The following is a 26589-nucleotide window of genomic DNA, read 5'->3' on the forward strand; positions in this document are numbered from 1 at the left end:
ACTTTTGCAAGGCACTGTATATATATATATATATATATATATATATATATATATATATATATATATATATATATATATATATATATATATATATATATATATATATATACACTCACCGGCCACTTTATTAGGTTCACCTGTCCAACTGCTCGTTAACACTTAATTTCTAATCAGCCAATCACATGGCGGCAACTCAGTGCATTTATGCATGTAGACATGGTTAAAGACAATCTCCTGCAGTTCAAACCGAGCATCAGTATGGGGAAGAAAGGTGATTTGAGTGACTTTGAACGTGGCATGGTTGTTGGTGCCAGAAGGGCTGATCTGAGTATTTCAGAAACTGCTGATCTACTGGGATTTTCACGCACAACCATTTCTAGGGTTTACAGAGAATGGTCCGAAAAAGAAAAAATATCCAGTGAGCAGCAGTTCTGTGAGCGGAAATGCCTTGTTGATGCCAGAGGTCAGAGGAGAATGGCCAGACTGGTTCGAGCTGATAGAAAGGCAACAGTGACTCAAATAACCACCGGTTACAACCAAGGTAGGCAGAAGAGCATCTCTGAACGCACAGTACGTAGAACTTTGAGGCAGATGGGCTACAGTAGCAGAAGACCACGCCGGGTGCCACTCCTTTCAGCTAAGAACAGGAAACTGAGGCTACAATTTGCACAAGCTCATCAAAATTGGACAATAGAAGATTTGAAAAACGTTGCCTGGTCTGATGAGTCTCGATTTCTGCTGCGACATTTGGATGGTAGGGTCAGAATTTGGCGTCAACAACATGAAAGCATGGATCCATCCTGCCTTGTATCAACGGTTCAGGCTGGTGGTGTTGGTGTAAGGGTGTGGGGAATATTTTCTTGGCACTCTTTGGGCCCCTTGGTACCAATTGAGCATCGTTGGAACGCCACAGCCTACCTGAGTATTGTTGCTGACCATGTCCATCCCTTTATGACCACAATGTAATCAACGTCTGATGGCTACTTTCAGCAGGATAATGCGCCATGTCATAAAGCTGGAATCATCTCAGACTGGTTTCTTGAACATGACAATGAGTTCACTGTACTCAAATGGCCTCCACAGTCACCAGATCTCAATCCAATATAGCATCTTTGGGATGTGGTGGAACTGGAGATTCGCATCATGGATGTGCAGCCGACAAATCTGCACCAACTGTGGGATTCCAACATGTCAATATGGACCAAACTCTCTGAGGAATGCTTCCAGCACCTTGTTGAATCTATGCCACGAAGAATTGAGGCAGTTCTGAAGGCAAAAGGGGGTCCAACCCGTTACTAGCATGGTGTACCTAATAAAGTGGCCAGTGAGTGTATATTTACATATATCATCAGTCTTTGTTAGCAGTTTGTGAAGTTTTGAGCTTGTATGCTACGCTCACATCCTGTTTAACTCCTGGGGTCCAAGCCCCCGCGTTCTTAAATCCTAGTCCCTTGTCTCTAGGGACTTAGCTGCTCTGATTTGAAGTGAAAACGTAATAAATAGACTAGTAAGGTATGAACTATGGTGTTTTTGCTTGGTGTCCATTGTTTTTTTCAGTTTACATAAATGACCCCCGGTAATAAAATAAATAAGTTGACAAAACAGCACAGCAAAAAAGCCTTTATTTACTAATTCATTTAAAGAAACACTTGGTTCCTTTTTTTAAGTTTTGGTCGGTTTTAGCGACGCCGATGGACAAAAGCGGTAGTGTTTTGCCTTAAGGAAGACTGCGTTTCCAATCAGGACCAGCGCTTTGTCTCCAATGAGGACCACCGCACACACGCAGTGTCGTAAAATCATCAATCAATCAAAAATTAAATCTCCCGGTCATCTGCAGATGGATTAAACAACATTTCTGTTTCCAGCAGCTGTGTGAAGGATAAATAGTAATCAAGTAATGAATCCAGTTGTGGCTTATCAATAGCATATGACACTTGTTTATTTAATTATTTCATATGTAATTGTTTTTTCAATGTTTATTCTGTATATCCTGGTAGCCTGCTTTTTGTTTCCTCCTCAGAAAAAAGGTTTTGTCTCTTGTTGCTCTTCCATCTTTGCAGAATTCGCACGAAAGCGTTCACATCGACTTCCGTTTTTATAATGATTGGGGAAATGGGGGAAGTGACGTGTGCTGTAAAGCAGTCAGTACATTTGTAGTTTTTTTTGTGTGGCAGGGTTCCTGCCACCCTCCTCAAAGTTAATTAGTGCCGGTGAAAGCGATACAGACCCCCTCAAGATATAAATGAGGTGTCATTCAACGAGTTTTTAGTCAATATATTATCACAAATGTTATGAAAATGTTTTATAAAGGTTGAAAGGTTACCTCGTGTTGCTTTAAAGTGACAAAGATAATGAACTTGGGGTTTCTCCCACAAAAGTGGCAAAGCCCATTGTTTGCCCTCCATGTTCTTGGAAAATAAATGAATTGAAAAAATGTTAAGTTGACAGGAAATTTGAAATTCTGACTATTTTGTGTTAACATACGCCATTTATTAACAATACTTAAATGTAGTCTCATACAAAAAGGCAGTCTTAAAATACTCTTTTAATAAAGAAAAATACAACACAATTTAGTGCAATGCCAGACAGCTGGGCCAGGTTCCTTCACATATATACCATACTTACAGACATTTTAAACTTTGTTTTATAGCACTGCTTTAGCCTGGCTGGGGCAGAAAAAAAAGCCAGGCGGCCCAACAGGTTTATACAGCACTGGTGGAAACTGAACTGTAAATAGATACCATGAAATGAAATTGCAGTAGGAGTGGACTGACTTCACTTTCACAGAGAAGTAAACATTCAAGTAGAATTTATAGAGGTTCATATGGATATGATGTCTGTGATTTTATTGGTGTGTATTTTGGGGTATACATATTGCTTATTATCATCCATGTAGTTGTTGGACATCTGTCTATGGATTCTGGAAAGATGCATGTTATGGAGTAAGTTGTGAGCATTTAGAAGTAAAAGCAGCATACAATAGTCAGCTGAAAGATCGTGCATGCTTTCAGATAGCTTGCATGACACCTGAGCGCCATTTGTTGATTTGGCTAGCTTCAAGAGGTTTAGGAGTTCCTGTTATGCAGCAAGGCGACCCGCCTCAGCGAGTCGCTTTGGTCTGAGCAAAGTCCGTTTTTGCAGCTCACCTCTTGCCACTGCAGAGAGCCGCGACTGCACGCCACCTTAGAGGGGGAAAAAGAAAGGGGTCATAATGTGGTCATAATGTACTTAACGATGTACCTTGTGGTAATGTTAGACGTTAGGTCTCACCATGTTAATTATATCCTGTGAATCCTCACTTGAGTCTAGGTGAAGGTTGAGAACGGTGGTTTCTACCCAGGCGTTGTCTGTGTTCCTGGCGTCATCTACGTAACCTTCAAAAACCTGAATGTAGTATAATAGTCATGGAGGACAAAAAAAGGTAAAGCTATGAGAATAGCTATGAGAAAATTCATAAATTTGCAGTAATGAAGTTGTGTTGTGTTTTTGAGAGAAAAAAAATAGAAATTTTACAAGATTAAAACTGCTACTAAATATTGTGAAAACAAAATCATTGTATAAGTTTGAATTCAAATTGTAATATTACAAGAATACGTGTGTGGACAAAAATAGACATTATAAACCTTCAGTTCAATTTTTTGATTAAATATTATGAAGATTGTCATACACTTCTAAAAAAAAAGTGATGCCAATGTTTTAATTAATAAGTCTTGTTTTATGAGATTAAAGGTGAAATATGTCATATGTATAATATGTAATTAATTTCTGTTTTCAAGATTAAGTCATAATAGTATGGCCATAGTGGCGTATTTAGGAAAAGAATATTAACAACAAAAATTGAGATAAAAGTATTTTTATCCAGGGATAATGTATATATTTATTTTTTATTTTTTTTTATTTTTTAATTAAGTCATTATGCCAGAGGAATAAAGTTTTAAATTTTAAACTAAAAATTCTTTATTGTCAGAATGAAAGTTGCATAGCTTCAAGATTTACAATATGTCATGCCATTACAAAAATTTAGTAAAATATCCAAATATTTCAAATACACTTTACAAATCAAAATGTTGAATTAAACCTACCAGTATTCCCTCTGCTATTTTTTCATGTAATCTTTCATACAGGCTCTTGCCTAAAGTTGTCATCAGACCCGAAGGTAAATGTTCCGAAGATTCAACTGGTCCCTGCAGAGGTATGTCAAATGAGGGATGTTGGCTAAATGTCATGTGACCTACCCCAAGGTTTAACCAAAGTTAAAAATTGCTCTACCGTCACACTTACCCCTGGTAGAACCATTAACTGTTGTTTCTTGTCTTCAACTGCCAGAAACTCCAAAACACAGCGGCCACTGTCTCGCAAGCTACAAAAACAAACAATCAGCCCGATTGTTTTTAAATCAAGACGATATTTGCTAAATCATTTTCCCGTTATGGACCCACCGCGTAATCACAAGGTCTACGTGCAGATTTGGACCTGGATGCATGAGTGAGCCACGACCTCTGATACCGGTCCTCCCTCCAGGGTTTCTGGTGTCAGAAAGGCAATCAGATACGCACTGTCAAGTTGACGGTATCAATCCTTCTTTTTGAAAAAAAATTTATTAAATTATTCATTCATCCTTTCAAGGGCGTAGGTTTGGTCTCAACATTGGCTGGGACGATATAACAGCATAACCTGCATGTACACTTTTTGTTAGGGACGGGACATTAATAAGAACAAACAGATTGGTTGAACAGCGGTAAGGGCTACATTTCTTATGAATATGAACCTTATAAGTTGATAGGCTAAATGATTCATGCGTTTTGGGAAAAAAATGTGCGTTTATATGTCAATGTGATGAAACAAACTAGGAAATACCACTTAGAACCTGTGAACAAAATATATGTTACATGGTGTTACTGAGAAAGGCTGGCTGTTCCCAACGCTTTTTGGAATATAGCAAGTACAGTGGGGCAAATAAGTATTTAGTCAACCGCTAAATGTGCAAGTTCTCCCACTTGAAAATATTAGAGAGGCCTGTAATTGTCAACATGGGTAAACCTCTATCATGAGAGAAAGAATGTGGAAAACCCCCCAGAAAATCACATTGTTTGATTTTAAAGAATTTATTTGCAAATCATGGTGGAAAATGAGTATTTGGTCAATACCAAAAGTTCATCTCAATACTTTGTTATGTACCCTTTATTGGCAACAACGGAGGCCAAACGTTTTTTGTAACTCTTCACAAGCTTTTCACACATTGTTGCTGGTATTTTGGCCCCTCCCTCCATGCAGATCTCCTCTACAGCAGTGATGTTTTGGAGCTGTAGTTGGGCAACACGGACTTTGGGGTTGAGATCTGGAGACTGGCTAGGCCATTCCAGGACCTTGAAATGCTTCTTACGAAGCCACTCCTTTGTTGTCCTGGCTGTGTGTTTGGGATCATTGTCATGCTGAAAGACCCAGCCACATCTCATCTTCAATGCCCTTGCTGATGGAAGGACATTTTCACTCAAAATCTCTCGATACATGGCCCCATTCATTCTTTCCTTTACATACATCAGTCGTCCTGGTCCCTTTTAGGGATGGGAATTGATAGGATTTTTACGATTCCATTATCGATATTGCTTAATGGTTCGATTCTTTATCGATTCTCTTATCGATTCTAATTTGGGGAAAAAGAACAACAAACGTTTTGATTGGCATCGAGTTTGTTTAATTAGAACTCACAACCTTACAAACTCACAAGGAGATCAAAAGAGGCCCAAAGCCTTAATGTTAACTGTAGCAATAAGTGGCAAATACACAAGAATGAGTAACATTTTACTGAAACATTTATCTAATAGAAATAAAAAATATTGGTATATATTGGCAGATAGGTTGTTGTTCTGCGTTTGGCAATATGTGTTAAAGCAGGGGTCCCCAAACTTTTTCCTGTGAGGGCCACATAACTTTTCCCTTCTCTGATGAGGGGCCGGGGTCAGTTTGTAACAAAAAAAAGGTGTGACGATTGCAGAAGTGCATAAATGTAAAAAATTATTGTTTTTCAGAAAGCCACAATCAAATAACCCTTTCTGGATTCTTCACGGAATGAAAGTAAATAAAATAATAATATAATAATAATAATTAATAATAAAAACACTATTAATTAAATAGATAATAACCAAATAACCCTCTCTGAATTCTTCAATGAAAAAGGCCAGGAAATAAATAACACTATTGAGAAAAAAAAATTCAAAATGGCCGGACCAAATGTTGAGGCGTGCCGTATTTGGGCCGCGGGCCGCAGTTTGGGCACCCGAAGAAATGCCGCATCCAAGCGAGTGAGCGAGCGAAGTGAGAGAGGGAAACACTTCTACGAGCCTACGTTCTTTGTTAATGTTAATATCTACAGAGACAACGCCTGTATGTATAATCTTTTGTGTTGTTGTTGTTGTGTTTCCACTCGCGATCGGACACTTAAATCCAGTTGTGTAGTGGTTTGAACGATGTGCTAATGCTAGCGAACGAATGCTAACCATACTGTTATTAGCAGCTAATCATCGCTGATTTACGTTGATGCAAACCTGTTTGTTATTGGGGACGAAATTGATTAGTTTCATTTCTATTTTTAGTTTCACTCTTCAAGTGATGGTTTAATAAAGTCAGCAAATTATACCAACGTCTTCTGTATCGTCATTTCGGAGTTTAGCTAGCTGTATAGCTGTCTCGGTGAGGACAGTGCAGTCTATTCCCTCCCGATGCAGTTATCTCCACCTTGCAATGACTGCAAGTCGCTTTGTTGTCATTTTTCCTCGTGAAGTGAAGACACACTTTCGAGCGTTTGAACCTACGTGCTGTCATTGTTATGTTTATGGCTGCAATGCTCGTGCTTACCCGTCGTAACCTTTCATTTTCACACTCTTTCCTGGTGAAGTGTAGTCCAACTTTAGAGCGAGTGGTTCTTGGCGCCATGCTAGTTTGATGCGTCTGGACAACAAGACACGTCACGACGCAATACGCGTGTTTAGGAATCGTTAAAGGGATCGTTAAGGCTTTTTCATTGGGATGTCGAGGCCTTGAAACACTCGGAACCGGTTCCGAATTGGAATCGGATTTCGATTCCCATCCCTAGTCCCTTTGCAGAAAAACAGCCCCAAAGCATGATGTTTCCACCCCCATGCTTCACAGTGGGTATGGTGTTCTCCGGATGCAATTCAGTATTCTTTCTCCTCCAAACACGAGAACCTGTGTTTCTACCAAAAAGTTCTATTTTGGTTTCATCTGACCATGACACATTCTCCCAGTCCTCTTCTGGATCATCCAAATGCTCTCTAGCGAACCGCAGACGGGCCTGGACACGTGTACTTTCTTTAGCAGGGGGACACCTCTGGCAGTGCAGGAATTGAGTCCCTGGCGGCGCATTGTGTTACTGATAGTAGCCTTTGTTACTGTGGTCCCAGCTCTCTGTAGGTCATTCACTAGGTGCCCCCGTGTGGTTGTGGGATTTTTGCTCACCGTTCTTATTATCATTTTGACGCCATGGGGTGAGATCTTGCATGGAGCCCCAGATCGAGGGAGATTATCAGTGGTCTTGTATGTCTTCCATTTTCTAATAATTGCTCCCACAGTTGATTTCTTTACACCAAGCGTTTTACCTATTGCAGATTAAGTCTTCCCAGCCTGGTGCAGGTCTACAGTTTTGTCCCTGGTGTCCTTCGACAGCTCTTTGGTCTTGGCCATAGTGGAGTTTGGAGTGTGACTAATTAAGTTGTGGACAGGTGTCTTTTATACCGACAATGAGTTAAAACAGGTGCCATTAATACAGGTAACGAGTGGAGCCTCGTTAGACCTCGTTGAAATCTTGCTTGTTTGTAGGTGACCAAATACTTATTTTCCACTGTAATTTGGAAATAAAATCTTTAAAAATCAAACAATGTGATTTTCTGTTTTTTTTCCCACATTCTGTCTTTCATGGTTGAGGTTTACCCATGTTGACAATTACAGGCCTCTCTAATCTTTTCAAGTAGGAGAACTTGCACAATTGGTGGTTGACCAAATACTTATTTGCCCCACTGTACGTGTTGTCAAAACTGCTCTAAATATATGACTTGAATAGACCTAAAACTAATGAAAATGAAAAGTTTGGCCATTGTGAGCATCGCCATGCCACATCTATGAAAAAGTGTGCCTCATTGGGGATTCTCATTGCTGGGAACCCTAGTTGTTGTGGATTTTGTATCTTAGAGTCTGTAAATAAACCACAGTCAAATGCAATCCTGTGTCTAAATGACTTCATTTAATTCATCTTTTCTTATTTTTATTTTGTCTTTCCTTTAGCAAGGTAATTTTTACCTTCTTCGGTATATTTTAGTTTTTTTTTTTCTTTCATGAGTCTTCCTCCCGCGAATGAGAATATGTGACATTATAACACAATCCACTGTAATCCTCTATCTGTATTCCCTATCTTTTTCAATAAGTTTGGCAACGTTATTTTAATTCTTCGTATAATCAATTATTGTATTCGCTTTATTTTTAACCTATAGGGGTAGCGTTAGTTGGAGGGGGAAAAAATATACTGGCAGATTGGATTGAGCAAGTAAAAAAGGATAAATATAAGTCTTAACACAATGAAGATAGTTCTCATAACAATGGTTGGAGCTATTCTATCATTACAGCAAATGGGAAGACAATCTAAATGGCCTATATAACTGAAGTCATTACAGTATATAATGCAAATTAAGTTACTTAAAAGTTGGTGGGAACAATTTGAGCATCCTGAAAAGTTGTGTTATGTCCCTACCGTCCCTATGCAAACCTACGCCCTTGCATCCATCTAATCCTCAGGACATCATACCTGTAATTTTCCAACACCTTGGAGTCCAATCTATTAGGAAAACAAACAACAGAGTCAAATAAGGTCATTAAGTCTAAATAGCAATTTGCATCAAACATACCCTTCTAGATTATCCTCCGAGTTATAATACGAAGGCATGTATGAGCTGAAGCTGACCTAAAAACATTTAAAGAAAGTGAGTGAAGTTGGGACCAGACATTGCGTGGCTCAGAAGGTCAAAAGGCCATATACCTCCCACGGCACCTTCTCCTCGGGTACAGGGAAGCGAGTGACTTTGCTGTTTGGGTATTGGAACTGTCGGGCTTTGACGTGAAAGCCTTCTGTCTCTTTCTCTGATTCTAGAGTTTCTGAAGTGTCCTTTCCTGTTGAAAGTATCGCTGAGGGAAAACAGAACATGAATGAACGGAAATCAAAGTTGTGTGATGATATATTAAAAAGATAAGAAATTTAGTAGCAGACGGAGTGGCTGCTCTTCTTTCCCGGCAAGACCCGGTATGGACTTCAGACTCTCCATGATCCACTGCAGGCCTTTGGCTGACTGGAAAACCTGCAGATAGCATTTAGTATATCATCCCAGACTGAACCAAACTGTATCTTGTATGGATCACTGTGCAAAGATCAGGTCAGGACCTGCTCTTCCAGTCGGGCTAGACGTTTAATCAAGATGGCGGAGCGTATATCTTCTTCCCGCTCCAGCCTATCAGTTATGGAGGTGACCCTAAAGAGTGATTGAAATCATGACTCACTCTGGTTGAGAGTAGTAGAAAATGAGTGGCTAGATTGCAAGATGGCGCCGGTCCCTACTTTTGCGCTGTGTCTACGATACACCGCTCCATGGTCTGACTTCGCTGCTGCTGGGTGGACAGCAGGTAGCGGTCCTTCATCAGGGCCTCCCATGACAACAGCTCTTCTTCTTCTGTGTGAGGAAGCTCAGTTCCTGGGATAAAAGGGGAAGAAAAGATGTGGCATATGTTAACAAAGTAGACAACATTTTCTTTCATTATTAACTAAGAATTAATCGCGTCCGATAATCTTGAATAAAGCTCAGTCAGTTAACTGTGAAGAAGAAGCATGAATTCACTCACTGAACTTTCGGGATTTAATTGGTGGCCTGCAAAGTATCACATTCCTGATGAATATGTAAAGGTGACTGAGGATGATAAAGGGAGGAGGAGCAGAAGGGCGGCTGTGGTACTCCCTAATGAGCTCGTATCTTTGGAACTTCCATATTCGGTCAGTGTTGTCTTGCACTTCCTGGAATGTAAAGCTGCATCAGAGCAACAGAATATTTTGTGAAAAGTTTATAAATGTAAGTGAGTGAATGACAAGCAACGAGGACTCACTTGAAGATGGCAATCAGCAGGTTGAGTAGAAGTATGTTGGCGAAAAGGAGGTAAACGCACAACATAATGATGGTGAGCCATTCGGGGAAGGCTGGGGTCTGGTTCTCGTTCAGTACGGGACACTTAGGTTTCAAGGGGTCAGTGGCATTCATGCTACAGGACTCCAGGTTGAATTCTGAATCTAAAACGGCAAAATCTTATGGTTCATTGTTGCTAAGTGAGTAGAGATGAAGGTATTACACCGTGTCTGCTCACAATCGATGTTTGTGGGGACATAGCCGAAAATGATGAGGTAGGGCTCGTATACAGCACCCCGGAAAATCCATTCCAGTCTGTTGTCATTGTGGATCAGAATACCCTGTTTGGCTACGCCATACGCCACCACCCAGATACTCAGCAGGAACATGAAGAAGAACATGTCCATCATCTAGAAACATGGTTGAATTGCATGTAATAAGTGTCACTTTCAACATGTCTCATCTGGATACTCTTACCATCCTCCTAACAATGATGATCTTTGGTCCAAGTGTCCTACTGATACTGAAAATGGCCATGAGACGCAAGCAGAAGACGACAAAGTCGATGCAAAGGATGATCTTTCCAGCGTAGAAGTGCTCGATGGTTAGTCTAGAGGAGACAAACGATAATGAGAGTCCGTGACGAGTCAGGAGTTGACAGCTTTGGCAGCTCACCTGAACACGAGGCCGATAATGAAGAGGACTATTGATAGAACATCCAAAATATTCCAAAGTTCTCTGATGTACATCCTGGCCTTCTTGTGTAACCCGAAGCCATCGGGATCATAAAACAACTGAGATCCAAAAGACAGCGTGCAATTAAAGACAACCAAAATCTCTCAAATGAGTCTGTACAGTTCTTACCTGCCGAACCTCCTCGCTCACCACAGAGAAGAGCCACACATACAGTAGAATCTCTGCAGGGGAGGGCGTGGTCTGGAAGTCCATCATCAGCACCACCGCAAAGAGGAAGAGGAATGCAAAGTAGGAAACGATATTCCAGTAGAACTTCACCTGCGGCGAGCTATACAGGCAGACGAGTCTGGACCAGCAGTTCAGAGACTTTGTGGTTGTGGGAGCACTATTGAGGTTAAAAAGTGCCATTAATATGATGCATTCTAATCGGATGGACAGTAGTTGATCGTATAGGTTAAATGTTTACTCACGGGCTTTTAGCTTTAGTTCGGTCCACGCATCCTGTGACACTCGCCACCGTCCTAATATCCTCACTGTTCTCGTTTTGCTTCTGGATTACTTCATCAGGTCTAGTAAGGATACAGACATGTTAAGAACAGGGAAAAAAAAAAAATCCCGGATTGTTACTGTTCTAAGTTCGTTATTGGTACTGCTAATCGAGACAATTTGCTATCAATTCTGTGTAGGTAGGAGTGTAAAAACACCAAATGCGTTTTTATACTTTGGATAGAACCCAACTACTATGCGCTCTGTTATGTATCCTTAATTTAAGAAAGAATCGTCACAGTCATCTGAGGGTCACCTATAAATCAGAAAGCTGGTGTAAATCAGTGGGAAGAAAATCATGCAGGTTGTCACTCTCCAAACTGGATTGTCCACTGAAAGCTCACCACACCATATCTCAGTCAGCAAGGCCTGGTGAGGAACACACAAATGCACAGGGTCAACATAATTAACATTGTTTACAATTGCAAAATCGAAAAAGATATAAATATAAATGTGCATCATTAGCTTTGACATTCTCTTATAATAGCTACTTCTACTCCCAAATACAGTACATTACATCAATGTACAAAACAAAAATGTGTCTGTATACTTTTTAATCTTACACAAGTATAACCTCCGGGTACTTTCTACAAGACTAGCTAACTCTACCTGTACACCTGACAGAGCCACAAAGCTTTTACAGTTAGCCTCCAGTGCTAGTCTAAGACACGTGGTCTTGCCCCAAAATGGCGACACGCGAACCAGCAGCTTCTTAGCCCGCTCCTCACCGCTGCTGTAACACTGGGTAAACACACCTACAACACAAATGCATAGATCTGAATCATCTCTGGATTATTCACCACCAAAAGCGTGTGATATCAATACATACCAATAGCGTGCATTTCAAAGTAATCGGCTAACTCTTGCATGACTGCGGCTTCGTCCGCGTCACTTCCCTCCTCTGCCATTTTCTTCAGGATTTTACAGGCAGCAAGAGCGGCCGACACGCAGTCTGTACACTGAATATACCATATAAAAATTTCATATACAGTCATGTGAAAAAATTAGGACACCCTACGGAAGCCAGTCTGTTTTCTAACATAATCGGTCATATGAATATTTAAATCAATTTTAACAGTCTTGAGAAATTCAAGTAATAGAACAAAACAATTAAAACTGAAAAAAAGGTTTTTTTTAAGTAACTTTCTGTAAAATGCAATTTTAAATAAATGCAATTTCTGTTTAGGAATAAACTAGGACACCCCCACATTCAATCCCACTTAAAATGGCTAAAATCACACACAGGATTATCACATCAGGTGCTCATGATTAGAACATCATAACCCTGTGTTTTAATGGAGACTTGATGTTTTTAAACCTCACATTTAGTTTGGTGTGCCCCTGACTGTTTAAGTGAGAGAAAACACCATGGTGAGATCAAAGCAGCTGTCTGACGCCTTCAGAAAGAAAATTGTAGATGCGTATGAGTCTGGTAAGGGATTTCAAAAGATATCCAAAGAATATAAAATCAGCCATTCTAGTGTCTGGAAAATAGTCTACAAGTGGAGGACATTGAAAACAACTGCCAACATGCCCAGGTCTGGCCGTCCAAGCAAATTCAACCCAAGAGCAGACCGCAAGATGTTAAAAGAAGTCTCCAAAAACCCTAAAATGTCATCATAGGACCTACAGCAGGCTCTTGCTCCTGTTGATGCGAAAGTGCATGCCTCTACAATCAGAAAGAGACATCACGGGTTTAACCTTTATTGGAGGTGTGCAAGGAGGAAAATTTTGCTCTCCAAGAAGAACTTGAAGGCCAGACTGAAGTTTGCCATAGTGACTGTAGACAAAGACCAGGACTTCTGGAATACTGTTCTTTGGACAGATGAATCTAAAATTGAATTATTTGAACACCAGAACAGAGGACATGTTTGGCATCAACCCAATATAGCATTCCAGGAAAGGAACGTCATACCAACTGTGAATCATTGAGGTGGAAGTGTCATGGTTTGGGGATGCTTTGCCACAGCAGGACCTGGCCAGCTCACCATCAGAGAATCCACCATGAGTTCAATTATGAATCAGTAGGTGCTTGAGGAATATGTGAGATCATCTGTGAAAAAAAATTCAAGCTGAAGCAAAATTGGACCCTGAAACTTGACAATGACCCAAAACATACCAGTAAATCCACAAAGGTCTGGCTGAACAGGAAGAAATGGAGAGTCCTGAAATGGCCGAGTCAAAGCCCAGATCTTAAGCCCATTGAGATGCTGTGGGGTGACTTGAAACGGGCTGTGCATACAAGAAACCCCTCAAACATCTCACAGCTGGAAGTATTCTGCGTTGACAAGTGGGGCAAACCTTCTTCAGACTGATGTCACAGACTGGTAAATGGCTACAAAAAGCGTCTCACTGAAGTTATTTCAGCCAATGGGGGTAACAGTAACTATTAGGTGTCCTAACTTTTTCCTCACTGAGAATATGTATTTTTGTTGATATATTTGGTTTAATAAGTAAAACAATGTTAATTTTTGTTGTTTACCTGCAATTAAATCAATTTCTTTTCCATAAATAAAGAATAACAAGATCAGACGAACATTTCTTAATAAAGAACGGAATATTTAATGGGGTGTCCTAATTTTTTTCACATTAATGTATGTATTATGTAAGCCCCCCATCTTTAATGAGCCAAGGCACATGTATTACATTAAAAGTTGGATAATTTCCCACAACTTTCCTTCTGGGATGTCGCTTACCTGTTCCCAGAAGATTTCCGCCATCTCCTTATTCTTCTGGACGACAGCCCAAAGAAAAAGATCTCTGGCTGGGTCTCTCTGGGCCTCGGCGAGGTCTACTCTGAGGGGAGCTTGAGAACCTGACAGACTTCTTGACAGCTAGAAGGACAGTGGAAGGAAGAAACAAGATGATTTGATGTAAGAATGCTTTGTTAACTATTAATTTTCTTGTAGATTTTTGGGGATTTAAATAAATTCATTCATGCTGTGATCATATGTAACGGATCTTGAGGGTGACTTTATTGGCAGTTGAGCATCCTGGCTACTGAGCAAATGAAGATTGTATGGAGCGGGTGTTGTGCGTGTAGAAGTTCAGGAAAACCCTAATGCTGACAACTTAAATGTGGGTGCTATTGGCTGAAGCTACTCTGTTTGCTATAAAACAAGTTGAAACGCACTATACTGTATATATTAGTGATGTCTAGATCCGATACTCAGTATCTATATTGGTGCCAAATTCAGAAATATTTGGAGTATCGGATTTGGTCACAAGATCGGATCTGATCTAGTTGTTGCGTGTTTTTAATACAGTGGGGAAAATAAGTATTTAGTGAACCACCAATTGTGCAAGTTCTCCTACTTGAAAAGATTAGAGAGGCCTGTAATTGTCAACATGGGTAAACCTTAACTATGAGAGACAGAATGTGGAAAAAAAACAGAAAATCACATTGTTTGATTTTTAAATAATTTATTTCCAAATTAGAGTGGAAAATAAGGATTTGGTCACCTACAAACAAGCAAGATTTCTGGCTGTCAAAGAGGTCAAACTTCTTCTAACAAGGTCTAATGAGGCTCCACTCGTTACTTGTATTAATGCCAACTGTTTAAACTCATTACAGGGATAAAAGACACCTGTCCACAACCTCAGTCAGTCACACTCCAAACTCCACGATGGCCAAGACCAAAGAGCTGTTCGAAGGTCACCAGAGACAAAATTGTAGACCTGCACTAGGCTGGGAAGACTGAATCTGCAATTGGTAAAACGCTTTGTGTAAAGAAATCAACCGTGGGAGTAGTTATTAGAAAATGGAAGACATACAAGACCACTGATAATCTCCCTCGAGCTGGGGCTCCATGCAAGATCTCACCCCGTGGTGTCAAAATGATAACAAGAACGGTGAGCAAAAATCCCAGAACCACACGTGGGGACCTAGTGAATGACCTACAGAGAGCTGGGACCAAAGTAAGAAAGGCTACTATCAGTAACACAATGCGCCGCCATGGACTCAATTCCTGCACTGCCAGACGTGTCCCCCTGCTGAAGCCAGTACACGTCCAGCCCTGTCTGGGGTTCGCTAGAGAGCATTTGGATGATCCAGAAGAGGACTGGGAGAATGTGTTATGGTCAGATGAAACCAAAATAGAACTTTTTGGTAGAAACACCAACCAACTGCACCACGGCCGCCCAAAACACTGGTTCTCGTGTTTGTAGGAGAAAGAATACTGAATTGCATACAAAGAACACCATACCCACTGTGAAGCATGGGGGTGGAAACATCATGCATTGGGGTTGTTTTTCTGCAAAGGGACCAGGACGACTGATCTGTGTAAAGGAAAGAATGAATGGGGCCATGTATCGAGAGATTTTGAGTGAAAATCTCCTTCCATCAGCAAGGGCATTGAAAATGAGACGTGGCTGGGTCTTTCAGCATGACAATGATCCCAAACACACAGCCAGGGCAACAAAGAAGTGGCTTCGTAAGAGGCATTTCAAGGTCCTGCAGTAGCCTAGACAGTCGCCAGATCTCAACCCCATAGAAAATCTGTGGAGGGAGTTGAAAGTCCGAGTTGCCCAACGACAGCCCCAAAACATCACTGCTCTAGAGGAGATCTGCATGGAGGAATGGGCCAAAATACCAGCAACAGTGTGTGAAAAGCTTGTGAAGAGTTACAGAAAATGTTTGGCCTCCGTTATTGCCAACAAAGGGTATATAACAAAGTATTGAGATGAACTTTTGGTATTGACCAAATACTTATTTTCCACCAGGATTTGCAAATAAATTCTTTAAAAATCAAACAATGTGATTTTCTGTTTTTTTCCACATACTGTCTCTCATGGTTGAGGTTTACCCATGTTGACAATTACAGGCCTCTCTAATATTTTCAATTGGGAGAACTTGCACAATTAGTGGTTGACTAAATACTTATTTGCCCCATGCTTTTCGCCTGCTAGAAATCAAACCACTAGCCAATCCAGTCCACTAAGTGGGACTACTTCTCTTTAGGAACTAATGATAGTAACAATGGATTGTGTTTATTTTTGAACAGAGCATTTCTTGAGGAGGTACCAACAAGATTCACCTTAATACAAAAAATATGATCAGATCGGAAGTAAACAAAAAAATCTGCAACAGGGTTAGTAGGCTACATATAGTTATTTTCATGGTTGTTTGTTACTAATTTGACAGGATTTTCTAAATGGCTTTCCTTTTTATTTTCAAGTAGAATTCTATCAATCACAGCTGCCAGTATTTTACCATGAATATATATATTTTTTTAAAAACAATGTTGATGGTGGAGCTAGAATCTCACCGAGGTGTTTTCCTCCATGTTGAAGTGGTACATCATGGTGGGCGGTGGGTAGATGGGCTGGGTGAAGTTACCCAAAAGGTGACGCACCTCATCTGACACGTGAGTCAAGGAGATGCACTGGTTCTGCGCCTCCCGCACCCGGTTCCTAGCGGCGAACACTCTCCTTCTCCGACCACAGGAGGCACGGACGCGCTTGGCTAGTTTGCGTAGAAAGAAGCAGTTGGGCAGCTGCTTGTAGAGGTCGCAAAGAGTGTCTTCGCTGTGCAGGAACTCCCGCAGACTCACGCCGTTCTCCAGCAGGAGGCTCACAAACTGAGGCTTGTTGCCAACTAGAGCTGAGAACATGGCCCAATGGAGGTCGCTGGACTGAAGAATGGCGAAAATGAAACACTTTCCTCATTGGACATTGATGTTTATTTCTTGGAACCCAATTGTTTATTGCTAGCGATGTATTGTGTAGACTAGGCGATGAATGCTAAGTACAGCTAGAGTTAAAGTGAAAATAAGTCAAGCCAACTTACTTTCCACTGGCTTTCATCAGTGAAGATCTCAGTGGCAGCTATATCCACTCTGTTCCAGACTATTGCCAGCTCAAGCTGGCGACGCCATCCCTCCACTACCTGTGATGCACTGGCTCGTGACGCTGACAAGAAAACAGTATGTGCTGTTGAAACTCTTTCTGTAAAAATTTAGTATTCTTTAATGGAAAAGCAATATTTGAATTAAATTGGCAATCAAAATTTAAAAAAAAAAAAAAAAAAAAATTTCAGCACGTCAGATGAACACAGACACACTTTCGTTGAACCAAGGCTCTGTCTGTATTGCAGTGACTCAGGACCATTAACGACCTATTTGGCACTACATAGTGGATGTGTTCTCCCCAGAGGTTTTCCTAATGAGGTTCTGGTGCCAGTCAATTGCTGAGAAGTAGCTCCCAAGCATTCAGTGGAAGAAGATCCTCACTCGCTAAGTCAGCAGAAAGTCTTCCAGGAAATTGTTTTAGTGATATCAATGGAGGTCAGAAATGGAAACCATTTGGAAAGGGATGTAGATAGAATAGTCTAAAAGCATTTTAAGTACAACTCACCTTTGAAGAGTGCTTGTAAAATTGCCACATCCACATCTCCATGACTGTCTCCACCTCCTCTGAACACCGTCAGCAGGTGAGACATCCTGATAATGTCCTGAATCTGGCACAGGGAGAGGAAAGAGATAAAAACAAGAAGAATACATGTTGATTATGTCCATTTACCTTTTTGGTCCACTCGATGATCTTGAGGTCAGTGAAATTGTCATACTCCAAGCTGAGGAACTTCTTGAGCAGGCGGTGGATGAGGCTGATGGTGACCTGGCTCACTGGTAGTCCAGCCGCATGAGCGATCACGTCGGCCATTCTCCCAGAGCCCTCCAACACCACACATGGTGTGTCGTTGAGCATTGCTGTGTAGATGGTCTAGGAGGAAATAAACCCGACACAGCAGTTGGAAAAGAATGTGACAATGAGAATATGAGTCAGAAACTCACATTAAGAGTGCCTGCTCCTCCGTCCAAAACCACCAACACCACAGGGATGGTCACTCCAACAGCTGGTAATAAAAGGAAAAGATTTTAAAATAAATCGCAATGTTCTCAACGCAGCTTTTGCAACATCTGTAACTCAACTTTCGTATTGCGACTGTGGTAATGTAGGTTTCTTACAATCACGGTCAAATAGCTGGTTTTGAACATCTCAATTTTCAATACTGAAGTCGGAAGTCGATTTTTGTAACATGACTTCCGTAACGTAGGTTTCTCAACATGACTTTCGTATTTCAAATTTTGGTATGTAAGTTGTAACGCAACTTCTACAACGCTCGCTCCAATAGTACTAGTTTTGTAACGTGACTTTTTAATGCAACTTCAATTAAACCAACTTCATAACAACTTGCAACAATACTCCCGCAGCATGGCTTTCCTAACACGACGTTTCAAAATAACTTTTTTTTAAATGTAACTCACAACACCTCTACAACGCAATTTCAATGTTACAGTTTTTGTAACTAAATCCTTTCAAATGTAACTCGCAATGCAACTTCTGTAACATAACTTCCATTGCTCAATTTTCTAACAAGATTTTCGTAGCGTGACTTAACAAATTTTCGTAATACATAAATAAAAAGACAGTTGTAAACGCAATGTCGTAATACGAATTTAGAGACAATTATAAATAGCAACACAAACCTCTTGATGAGACTTCTATAAAGCGGCTTTTGTAATCACGACATTTTTTTGTATTGCAACTTCCACATCAAACATGAAAACTCATGCGTCGCAGCCTCTGTACAGTATTTCAACTTCCATATCACAATATTATCACCTTTATAACTTTTAACCTTTTCAGGGACAGTGGTCGGTTCTGTGGAAGTCCATTTGAAAGTTATTATCTTAACCCATTCACTGCCAGCTGAAGTCACAGAGTATGTTTTGCAGTAGTTAGTAAAAGGGGGAGATTGATATTGTAAACACTTATTGACGGCAGTACGTAGATGTTCCATCCATTTCTACTGGAAGGGGCTGGAAGTGATCGTCAATGGCAGCCAAAGAGTTAAGATATGTGAGGTCACAAGAAATTTGTAAAACAAAACAAAATCTGTATCTTTTATCTTTTAGTACCCATCGCAAAATACGTGTGGGCAACACTACAGTAAAATTGGATGTGAAATGAGGGCAGCAATTGGCCCCTTCGGCTTCAAGTTTGAGACCGTTTTTCTTAATGAATGCAATAAAAACATTTAAGAAAAAAAAAATCATAATTCATGCATGAAAGTGTTAAAGCAGACATTTCTATGTTTTAAATAGCTTTTATGGTTAATGGTGTATTTACAGTTGCAGCATAAACAGTAACGTACGTAACTTTTACAGTGTCCAAGATTCTTTCCAGAAATGTACTTCTCTAGCCTACTCCTCAAATCGATCTCGACGCCGTAGCGGCCGTGAGTGCCGTCGTCCACAAGCAGAAAGTGGGTGTGGTTGTTATCAAGGCAGGGGAGTCGACCCTTGACGTCCATCGGATAATGAGCGGGGAAACAACCCTACAGACATGTGATACAATGAACGACATTTTCTAGAAGATGATTGGGATCACGTAAAGTTATGTTTATCGTACCTGCGAATGTACCAACACTTCTTTATTGTGAATGACTCCCCACGTTGCCAAACCAATGGTGACAATCTGGCCCTGCATGGAGCTGCTCAGGTAATAATCCCTCACGGCCTGCCCCACGTGCTTCATGACGCCAGTGTTGGTCCCACCTGTGATAATCCATGCGCCTGTACAAAAGCACTGGGTTGTAATTAGACATGTGCCGATTACCTTTTTCAAGGAATACCGCGGTATGAATACGTCAAGGTTTCAAACCAGCAAAAATTTTCCATCATACCGTCCTTAAGGTATTAGCTATTTTTTATGTACCAAAAATGCATGGAGAATTCCCTCGCTTGTATCAGCAAGGCTCAACTCTCACCCACCGGTTGGAGGTAAAACTCCTGGACTTTTTTTCCCCATCGAAGAAAATGAAATCGCTGGTATGGGAATACTTCCGCTACAGAAAAGTTCCAGGCGGCCGCGGCTTAGAGGAAGAGGGCCAACCGACATGTAAAACATGTTTGTGGAGGGTGGCTGCCAAGGAGGCAATAACTCCAATATGATTCCGCATTTATACAAAATTAAAGGTTGGTAAACACTGTCAAGAACGTTTCCCACTAGCTACGAGAGTTAACACCAGCGTGCTCAATGTGTCTAGTGGTGGTAAAACATGTGTTTTTTTTCTCTCATGCAAATGTTTGTGTTGAGAAAGAGGGTGTGTATAATTTGAACATGATACGAGTCATACACACGTGTTTTTTACGGAAAATAATTCAATTACCAGTAGTCTTGTTCTGATGGTAATAATGTTGAGCTGTGACTCTGGGTATAGGCTCACTTAAAGGACTGCATTTATTTTAATTTTTTTTTTTACATTTATTTTTATTTTAACCTCACATTATACTTATGTTCCAATTTGCGAATATGTTTTGAAAAATAAAAATTCTGTTCAATGGGAAAGTTTTTTTTTTTTTTCAACCCAGATATCTTAAAGTAACACACTTTAGAGCTGTATTTGCAATACCGTGATACCGGGAAACCGTGATATTTTGGCATAAGGTTATCATACCGTCAGAATATAATACCGGTGTTCTGACGAATGGGTATCCAGGTCGAATTGATATCCAAAGCACTACTGAGCATGCGCACGACAACCACACCCCTCCATTTTATAGTGCCTTTTGACCACTAAATTCTGTAAGCAATTAAGTATACATATCTCTAATATATCTAAATAGACGTGCCAAAACGTAAAGTAGATTTGTTCAACATTAAGCTGCTCAGAATAGACTGTATTACTCATTGCTGCTATACTCCCTCCTCATTTAGTCTTCTGCCCTTTAGTGAAGCAACTTTCTGTAGCACAACCTATTGACTCTAATTTGTGTACCGCTGCTTTGGCATCAAAATCTGTTTTAGCAATACTAAAATTTGTTTGATGGTTGGAAGTGTTTTGAGATTGTATTACCGGTACGTATTATGTCTCACTGATGGAGATATCTCATTTTTACCTTTATATAGTCAAAGATAGATTGAGATCTGAGGGGATCTGGTATCTAAGCAGAGCAGAAAATCGGTATTGAGACCACTCTAGCATTTTTTCCCATACTTGATTCTACTTGGATTTCAATAACTACTGTTTTTTCCAGGCTATAAATCACACTTTTTATATTGCCCAGAGGGAGGCCTCCAAAGCTCACCTGCTTTGTTCTTGGTGAGGACACGAACTAAATTGGCTACTCCTCTGTTGTTTGTGGATGGATCTTTGGGGTCATCTAGAGATGTATACGCATCGATCCTCAAAGCCCTGTTTTTATTATTTTTTTCTCTCAGGGTTAAATTATTTTTGGATTTATTGATGCCTGTGTGTTCCAGGTTAGCCAGTAGAGGGCATGCCCGCTCTTTGGGTGGGTTTATGATGTCACTGGGTTGATGAGATGTTGATCGGGATTTGTTCAGATGTGATACTGAAAATGAAGACTTTAATGTATTTCATAGTGATTCGGACTGATATCAAGAGGTCTGTAAACAAGCTGTATTTTTAGGCTATAGGTATCTGAATAATTTTTTGTGTGTTATGTTAATAGATGCCTATTTAGCCTGTTGTTCTCCATTATCGCAATAATGTTTCTTCTTTGACTAATGAAACTCCCCCCAAAATGCAACTTATATTCCAGTGTAGCTGAAATACGTAAAGTTTTTTATTATTTATTTTTTGCTGGTCCGACTATTACTCAGGTGCGATTTACCTGTTGTCTGCGCTACTTTGATGAGACCTCTTTGAAAGACATTCTTGAGACGGGTCTTCAGGTAGAAGTTTTTGGCTCCTCCTGTGACCGATATGAGCAGGTTGGGTGGCGACACTTTCCATTGTTCAGTCATCAACTGGTACACCACTTCTGGACTGGTTTCTGTGGACACTCGAGCATACTAACAATGAAGAAAGGAAAACATTAGTTCTGTTGACGCCCATTGATGATCGATGCCAGCTTTCCTAGTTATAATGGATTGAATACATGAGTTAAACATGCATACATACGCTTTTTTATCTTTACCTTTGTCGTGGTCTGCCTCAACCCTCCAAAGTCAATGTCCCCGAAAGCATCCGTGGGGACTTCACGGACATGTGTGTGCGGGTCCCAAGTCCCACCACCAGAGTCCTCTGTCTGGACGGCGTCGTCCACATGCTCGCTCTTGGAGTAGCCACACATGCACACATCCTCTCTGTAGTGAGCCAAGACAAACAATTACAAGGTTGTTAAGTCCGTCAAACAAAATTCTCCCTACCTGGCACCTTTTTCAAAAAAACAACACTCTTTCTTGCGGATGTTCTGCCGGATCCAGGTAACGTGATGGAAAGTGGGCGTCAAAGAAACCACCTTTAAGGCTGTGCTGGCACTTAAAGTCAGATTTTGAATCAGCTGGGAGCCTCCAGTATCCCCCATCGTCTTGGAGCTCAACTGTAACACTTCTTCAAGTTCAGCCCGTTTGTGCTGTCTCATCCCTCTGCCTCAGTGATGTCAGCTAGGAATGAGCCGGCTGCCAAGCCTCCCATTTACGGAAAGTAGGATGCCAGGGCTGGATCAATACATTACATCTCATCACTGGTGGTGGATTAATTACAGCTTTATACAGAGACAAATAAGCACCACTTGGAAACCATAACACAGTTTTTGCAGAGAAATCATAGCAAGTCAAATGAATATACAGTGGGGCAAATAAGTATTTAGTCAACCACCAATTGTGCAAGTTCTCCTACTTGAAAAGATTAGATAGGCCTGTAATTGTCAACATGGGTAAACCTCAACCATGAGAGACAGAATGTGGAGAAAAAAAAACAGAAAATCACATTGTTTGATTTTTAAAGAATTTATTTCCAAATTAGAGGGGGAAATAAGTATTTGGTCACCTACAAACAAGCAAGATTTTCGGCTTTCAAAGAGGTCTAACTTCTTCTAACAAGGTCTAACGAGGTTCCACCCGTTATCTGTATTAATGGCACCTGTTTTAACTCATTATCGGAATAAAAGACACCTGTCCACAATCTCAGTCAGTCACACTTCAAATTCCACTATGGCCAAGACCAAAGAGCTGTTGAAGGACACCAGAGACAAAATTGTAGACCTGCACCAGGCTGGGAAGACTGAATCTGCAATAGGTAAAACGCTTGGTGTAAAGAAATCAACTGTGGGAGCAATTATTAGAAAATGGAAGACCTACAACACCACTGATAATCTCCCTCGATCTGGGGCTCCATGCAAGATCTCACCCCGTGGCGTCAAAATGATAACAAGAATGGTGACCATCTCCGATGTGCCGGAGCCCGCCGGATGATTTGGGCTATTTTCTATTTTTGCCGCTGACGCATCCGTCAAAATGGGCAGCGCCAGGCCTGCAGTCAACAAGCCAGGTGCTTATTCACAATTTGAACACAAGCGAACATGGATGATGAACAATTCATTATGGAGGTGGAAAGTCACAAAATTTAAAAAGGAATCTGCATGGAACGCCATAGCATAAGCTCCAGTATGAATATGCTCAGCGAGTTATGCAAGTTATGTCATTTTAAACAGTAATTAAATAGTAGAGAACGGGTTGTTGACGTGGACCGAGTGTCACAAACACATGGTAAAAGAAAAAAAAAGTCGGGGAAAAAATGTTCAGTCAAATCAAGTCCACCTCTCTCTCTGCTTCTCTGTTAAGTATAGGCTCCGTGTGTTTGTGTTTTTAAGTTTTTAATGTCATATTATCAGGCGCGATCATGCAAGAACTCACGACTGGATGGAGCTGCCGGACCGCAGCCGGTTATGTTTTGTCCCATTTTCAAGTACTGCGGAGCACGCAGTCAACACAGTGCTTGGCGGATCCATACTGCAGTCGCATCGGGTGTAATCTGGCCTTAAAGCCAAGTGCAACATCAAGCATGCATTTTAGCTACTCCGCTCTCCCATCCGGGCCCTTTTTAAGCCTGAGTATATGCTTCTGCATTGTAGTGATGGCGTAGCGACCACGGCGTTAATCAGCATTCGATAGTTCCGCGGCAAGGGAACGCGTTGCTCTGTAATGTACCGCCAAGCCACAGAAGGTGTGGTGTTGTGTTTGTACGGTAGTGGGGGACTCCTGTTGACTTCCTCAAGTTTTCTTCCAGTTACACAACAATGCCAACGGAAATGAAACGCTTGAATGTAGATCTTCAGCTCATCAACACTGAACAACAAATGTTGATCATACAAACGTAGAGGCGCAGGTAACGCAAAATACGGTTGCGAAGGTGGTCGTTAGCAAAAGAATGTTTGTAAATGACGGTGATTTCGCGCTGAACTGGAAACAACAGCCTGAGCAAACCAATCACAGTCCATTTGTGTCACGTCACCACGCGTTGACGCAACGCGTACTCAGAATTTTGTGGAGCTGCACATCAGGCTATGGTGGTGGGACGTAAATTGGGTCTGCTTTGACGGAGTAAGTTTGGCGCAGAAGCATAACTCAGCCTTCAGGCCCGCCAAGCGTTCCCCGATAGAGGCCCAGATGTAGTCGCACCGCCAGCACCCCTCCAAGCTCTGGACATCTATTGCTGTGATACTGAACGTGATTAATGATACAAAGCCATCCCTTTTAAAATGCACTTGATTTTATTGACGTCTTTAGACGTTCCACCCATTTTGATTGGGAAGGGCTGGCAGTACAGTACAGTACAGTACAGTACATCTGAATTTGTGTTTTAACTTTGGTCTTATGCTGTCTCCTTGTGGTCAATATGAAGAACTGTCTCACCCCATTTGTTAACGATTCCACTTACATGTATGTTGAATAGGAGTGGGAACCTCTTGGTACCTCACGATACGATACGATTTGCAATATAAAGCTCACAATAACAATGATCTGACAATATGGCGATACAACAATTATCGATACATTGGTCAGGAAATCATTCTAGGATATTCTACAAACAAATAAAAAACAGAAAAACAAGCTTCTGCTGTGAATTGGAATGAGTTTATTACTAGTAGACGTCCAATCCATTTGAACTGGGAGTCTGGCAGTGAATGAACGCCTATAGCCATCAGTGGTAGCCAATGCCAGACAATGAGGCAATTTTGGGCCATTCAAGGTCATTTACCTGTTGATTTTCAGTTACTTCCTGTTGATTTTGGGGTATTTTATGGGTCACTTCCTGTTTGTTTTAAGTTATAGAACAGGAAGTGACCTGGGAATCACCCCAATGAATAGGCATTGACTCAAACGCAACAGGAAACAACCTGTAAATGCCCCAAAAGACTCACAGACACTCGAAGGTGAAGGACGCATTTGCGTCCTATATGGTATACTGGGGATGGGTTTCAATAAGCTTCGGCTTCTCCCGTCAGCCCTTTTCTTTTCGGGTTGAATTAATTGTAAACACATATAAATGCTGTATGTTGGATTTGTCATGCCTGAAGGGGAAAAATAAATAAATAAATAAAATAAATAAATAAATAAAATGAACCGCAAGTGACCTGTAAATGCCCTGAAAATCGGACAGAATGACTGTGAATGCTCTGGTTTCGAATGAACGAATGTTCCCAGTCTAAATGGATTGGGCGTCGTACACCGTCAATGCAGCCTTAGAGTTAACAGAGACACTATTATGGTGGAAGATTTTGGTAGCAACTTGTTGGTTCCTTTTTATTTGTTTTTTTTTTAGACATTGACACCTTTTTAAAACGATATCTCGATTCTTGGCAGGAGCATATCTATAACCTTTTGGGATACAAAGTATCACGATATATCACCATTTCGATATTTTGTCACACTCCTAATGTTGAAATAAATTTAAGTAAATGTATCATTTCCGTTCATAGGCCTACTTGTTTTTTAACACCCCCACCCCCGTTTTTGAAAAAAAAAAAAAAAAAAAAAACGTTCGTCAATGGAGCAGTTGTAACTTTTAGATGTCAAAATAACATCAATTGCCGTCAAGATAACTGAAATATGTTGATCGATAATATCATTATTATATAATTTCACTGCCAGTGCCATCCCCTTCCGGTTTAAATGGATTGGCCGTCTGTCGCTGTCAATGGCAGCCAACGAGTAAACATTGCTGTTTTTTTGTTTTATTTTGTTTTTTTTTAATTGGGCAGATCTCGTCAAAAAGTGGTATTCATTTTTTTTAATGAACGAATGAATGGCAAAGCGTTAACGAGGGCTGTCAGTTAAGTCACGTCACAATGCGGTAGTCGACCCTGCGCCGATAGACATCACATATTATATATTTGTATATAAAACTAGAAAAGTTGAA

At 40.7% G+C, this 26589-nt stretch overlaps 1 protein-coding gene across 1 annotated transcript; it reads right to left on the reverse strand.

The window, feature by feature from the left end:
* Positions 1–2532: 2532 nt before the first annotated feature.
* On the reverse strand, positions 2533–22794 carry trpm2 (transient receptor potential cation channel, subfamily M, member 2). The gene is made up of 32 exons (XM_057853440.1): positions 22596–22794; positions 22364–22532; positions 22058–22238; positions 19830–19993; positions 19578–19755; positions 18209–18270; positions 17937–18137; positions 17772–17874; positions 17206–17327; positions 16685–17050; positions 14114–14251; positions 12247–12376; positions 12027–12172; positions 11674–11786; positions 11342–11440; positions 11040–11256; positions 10851–10969; positions 10653–10785; positions 10414–10585; positions 10159–10339; positions 9901–10082; positions 9620–9752; positions 9446–9533; positions 9275–9362; positions 9047–9192; positions 8916–8971; positions 8816–8845; positions 4440–4526; positions 4282–4360; positions 4083–4184; positions 3271–3384; positions 2533–3182 (listed from the first exon to the last, which is right to left on the reverse strand). Exons 1-32 carry the CDS (start codon positions 22751–22753, stop codon positions 3066–3068), a joined length of 4374 nt encoding a protein of 1457 aa, XP_057709423.1. The 5' UTR covers positions 22754–22794; the 3' UTR covers positions 2533–3065.
* Positions 22795–26589: the final 3795 nt, after the last annotated feature.

This window comes from Corythoichthys intestinalis, chromosome 12, assembly GCF_030265065.1.
Source record: "Corythoichthys intestinalis isolate RoL2023-P3 chromosome 12, ASM3026506v1, whole genome shotgun sequence".
Taxonomy (NCBI): domain Eukaryota; kingdom Metazoa; phylum Chordata; class Actinopteri; order Syngnathiformes; family Syngnathidae; genus Corythoichthys; species Corythoichthys intestinalis.

Excerpts from the sequence above, each read along its gene's own strand:
- trpm2 (XM_057853440.1), bottom strand. The coding sequence starts at position 22,753 with ATGGGGGATACTGGAGGCTCCCAGCTGATTCAAAATCTGACTTTAAGT. Across the intron at positions 4,361-4,439 it reads GTAGACCTTGTGATTACGCG|CTTGCGAGACAGTGGCCGCT; the intron begins GTGGGTCCATAA and ends TTGTTTTTGTAG. Across the intron at positions 3,385-4,082 it reads AAATAGCAGAGGGAATACTG|GTTTTTGAAGGTTACGTAGA; the intron begins GTAGGTTTAATT and ends TACTACATTCAG.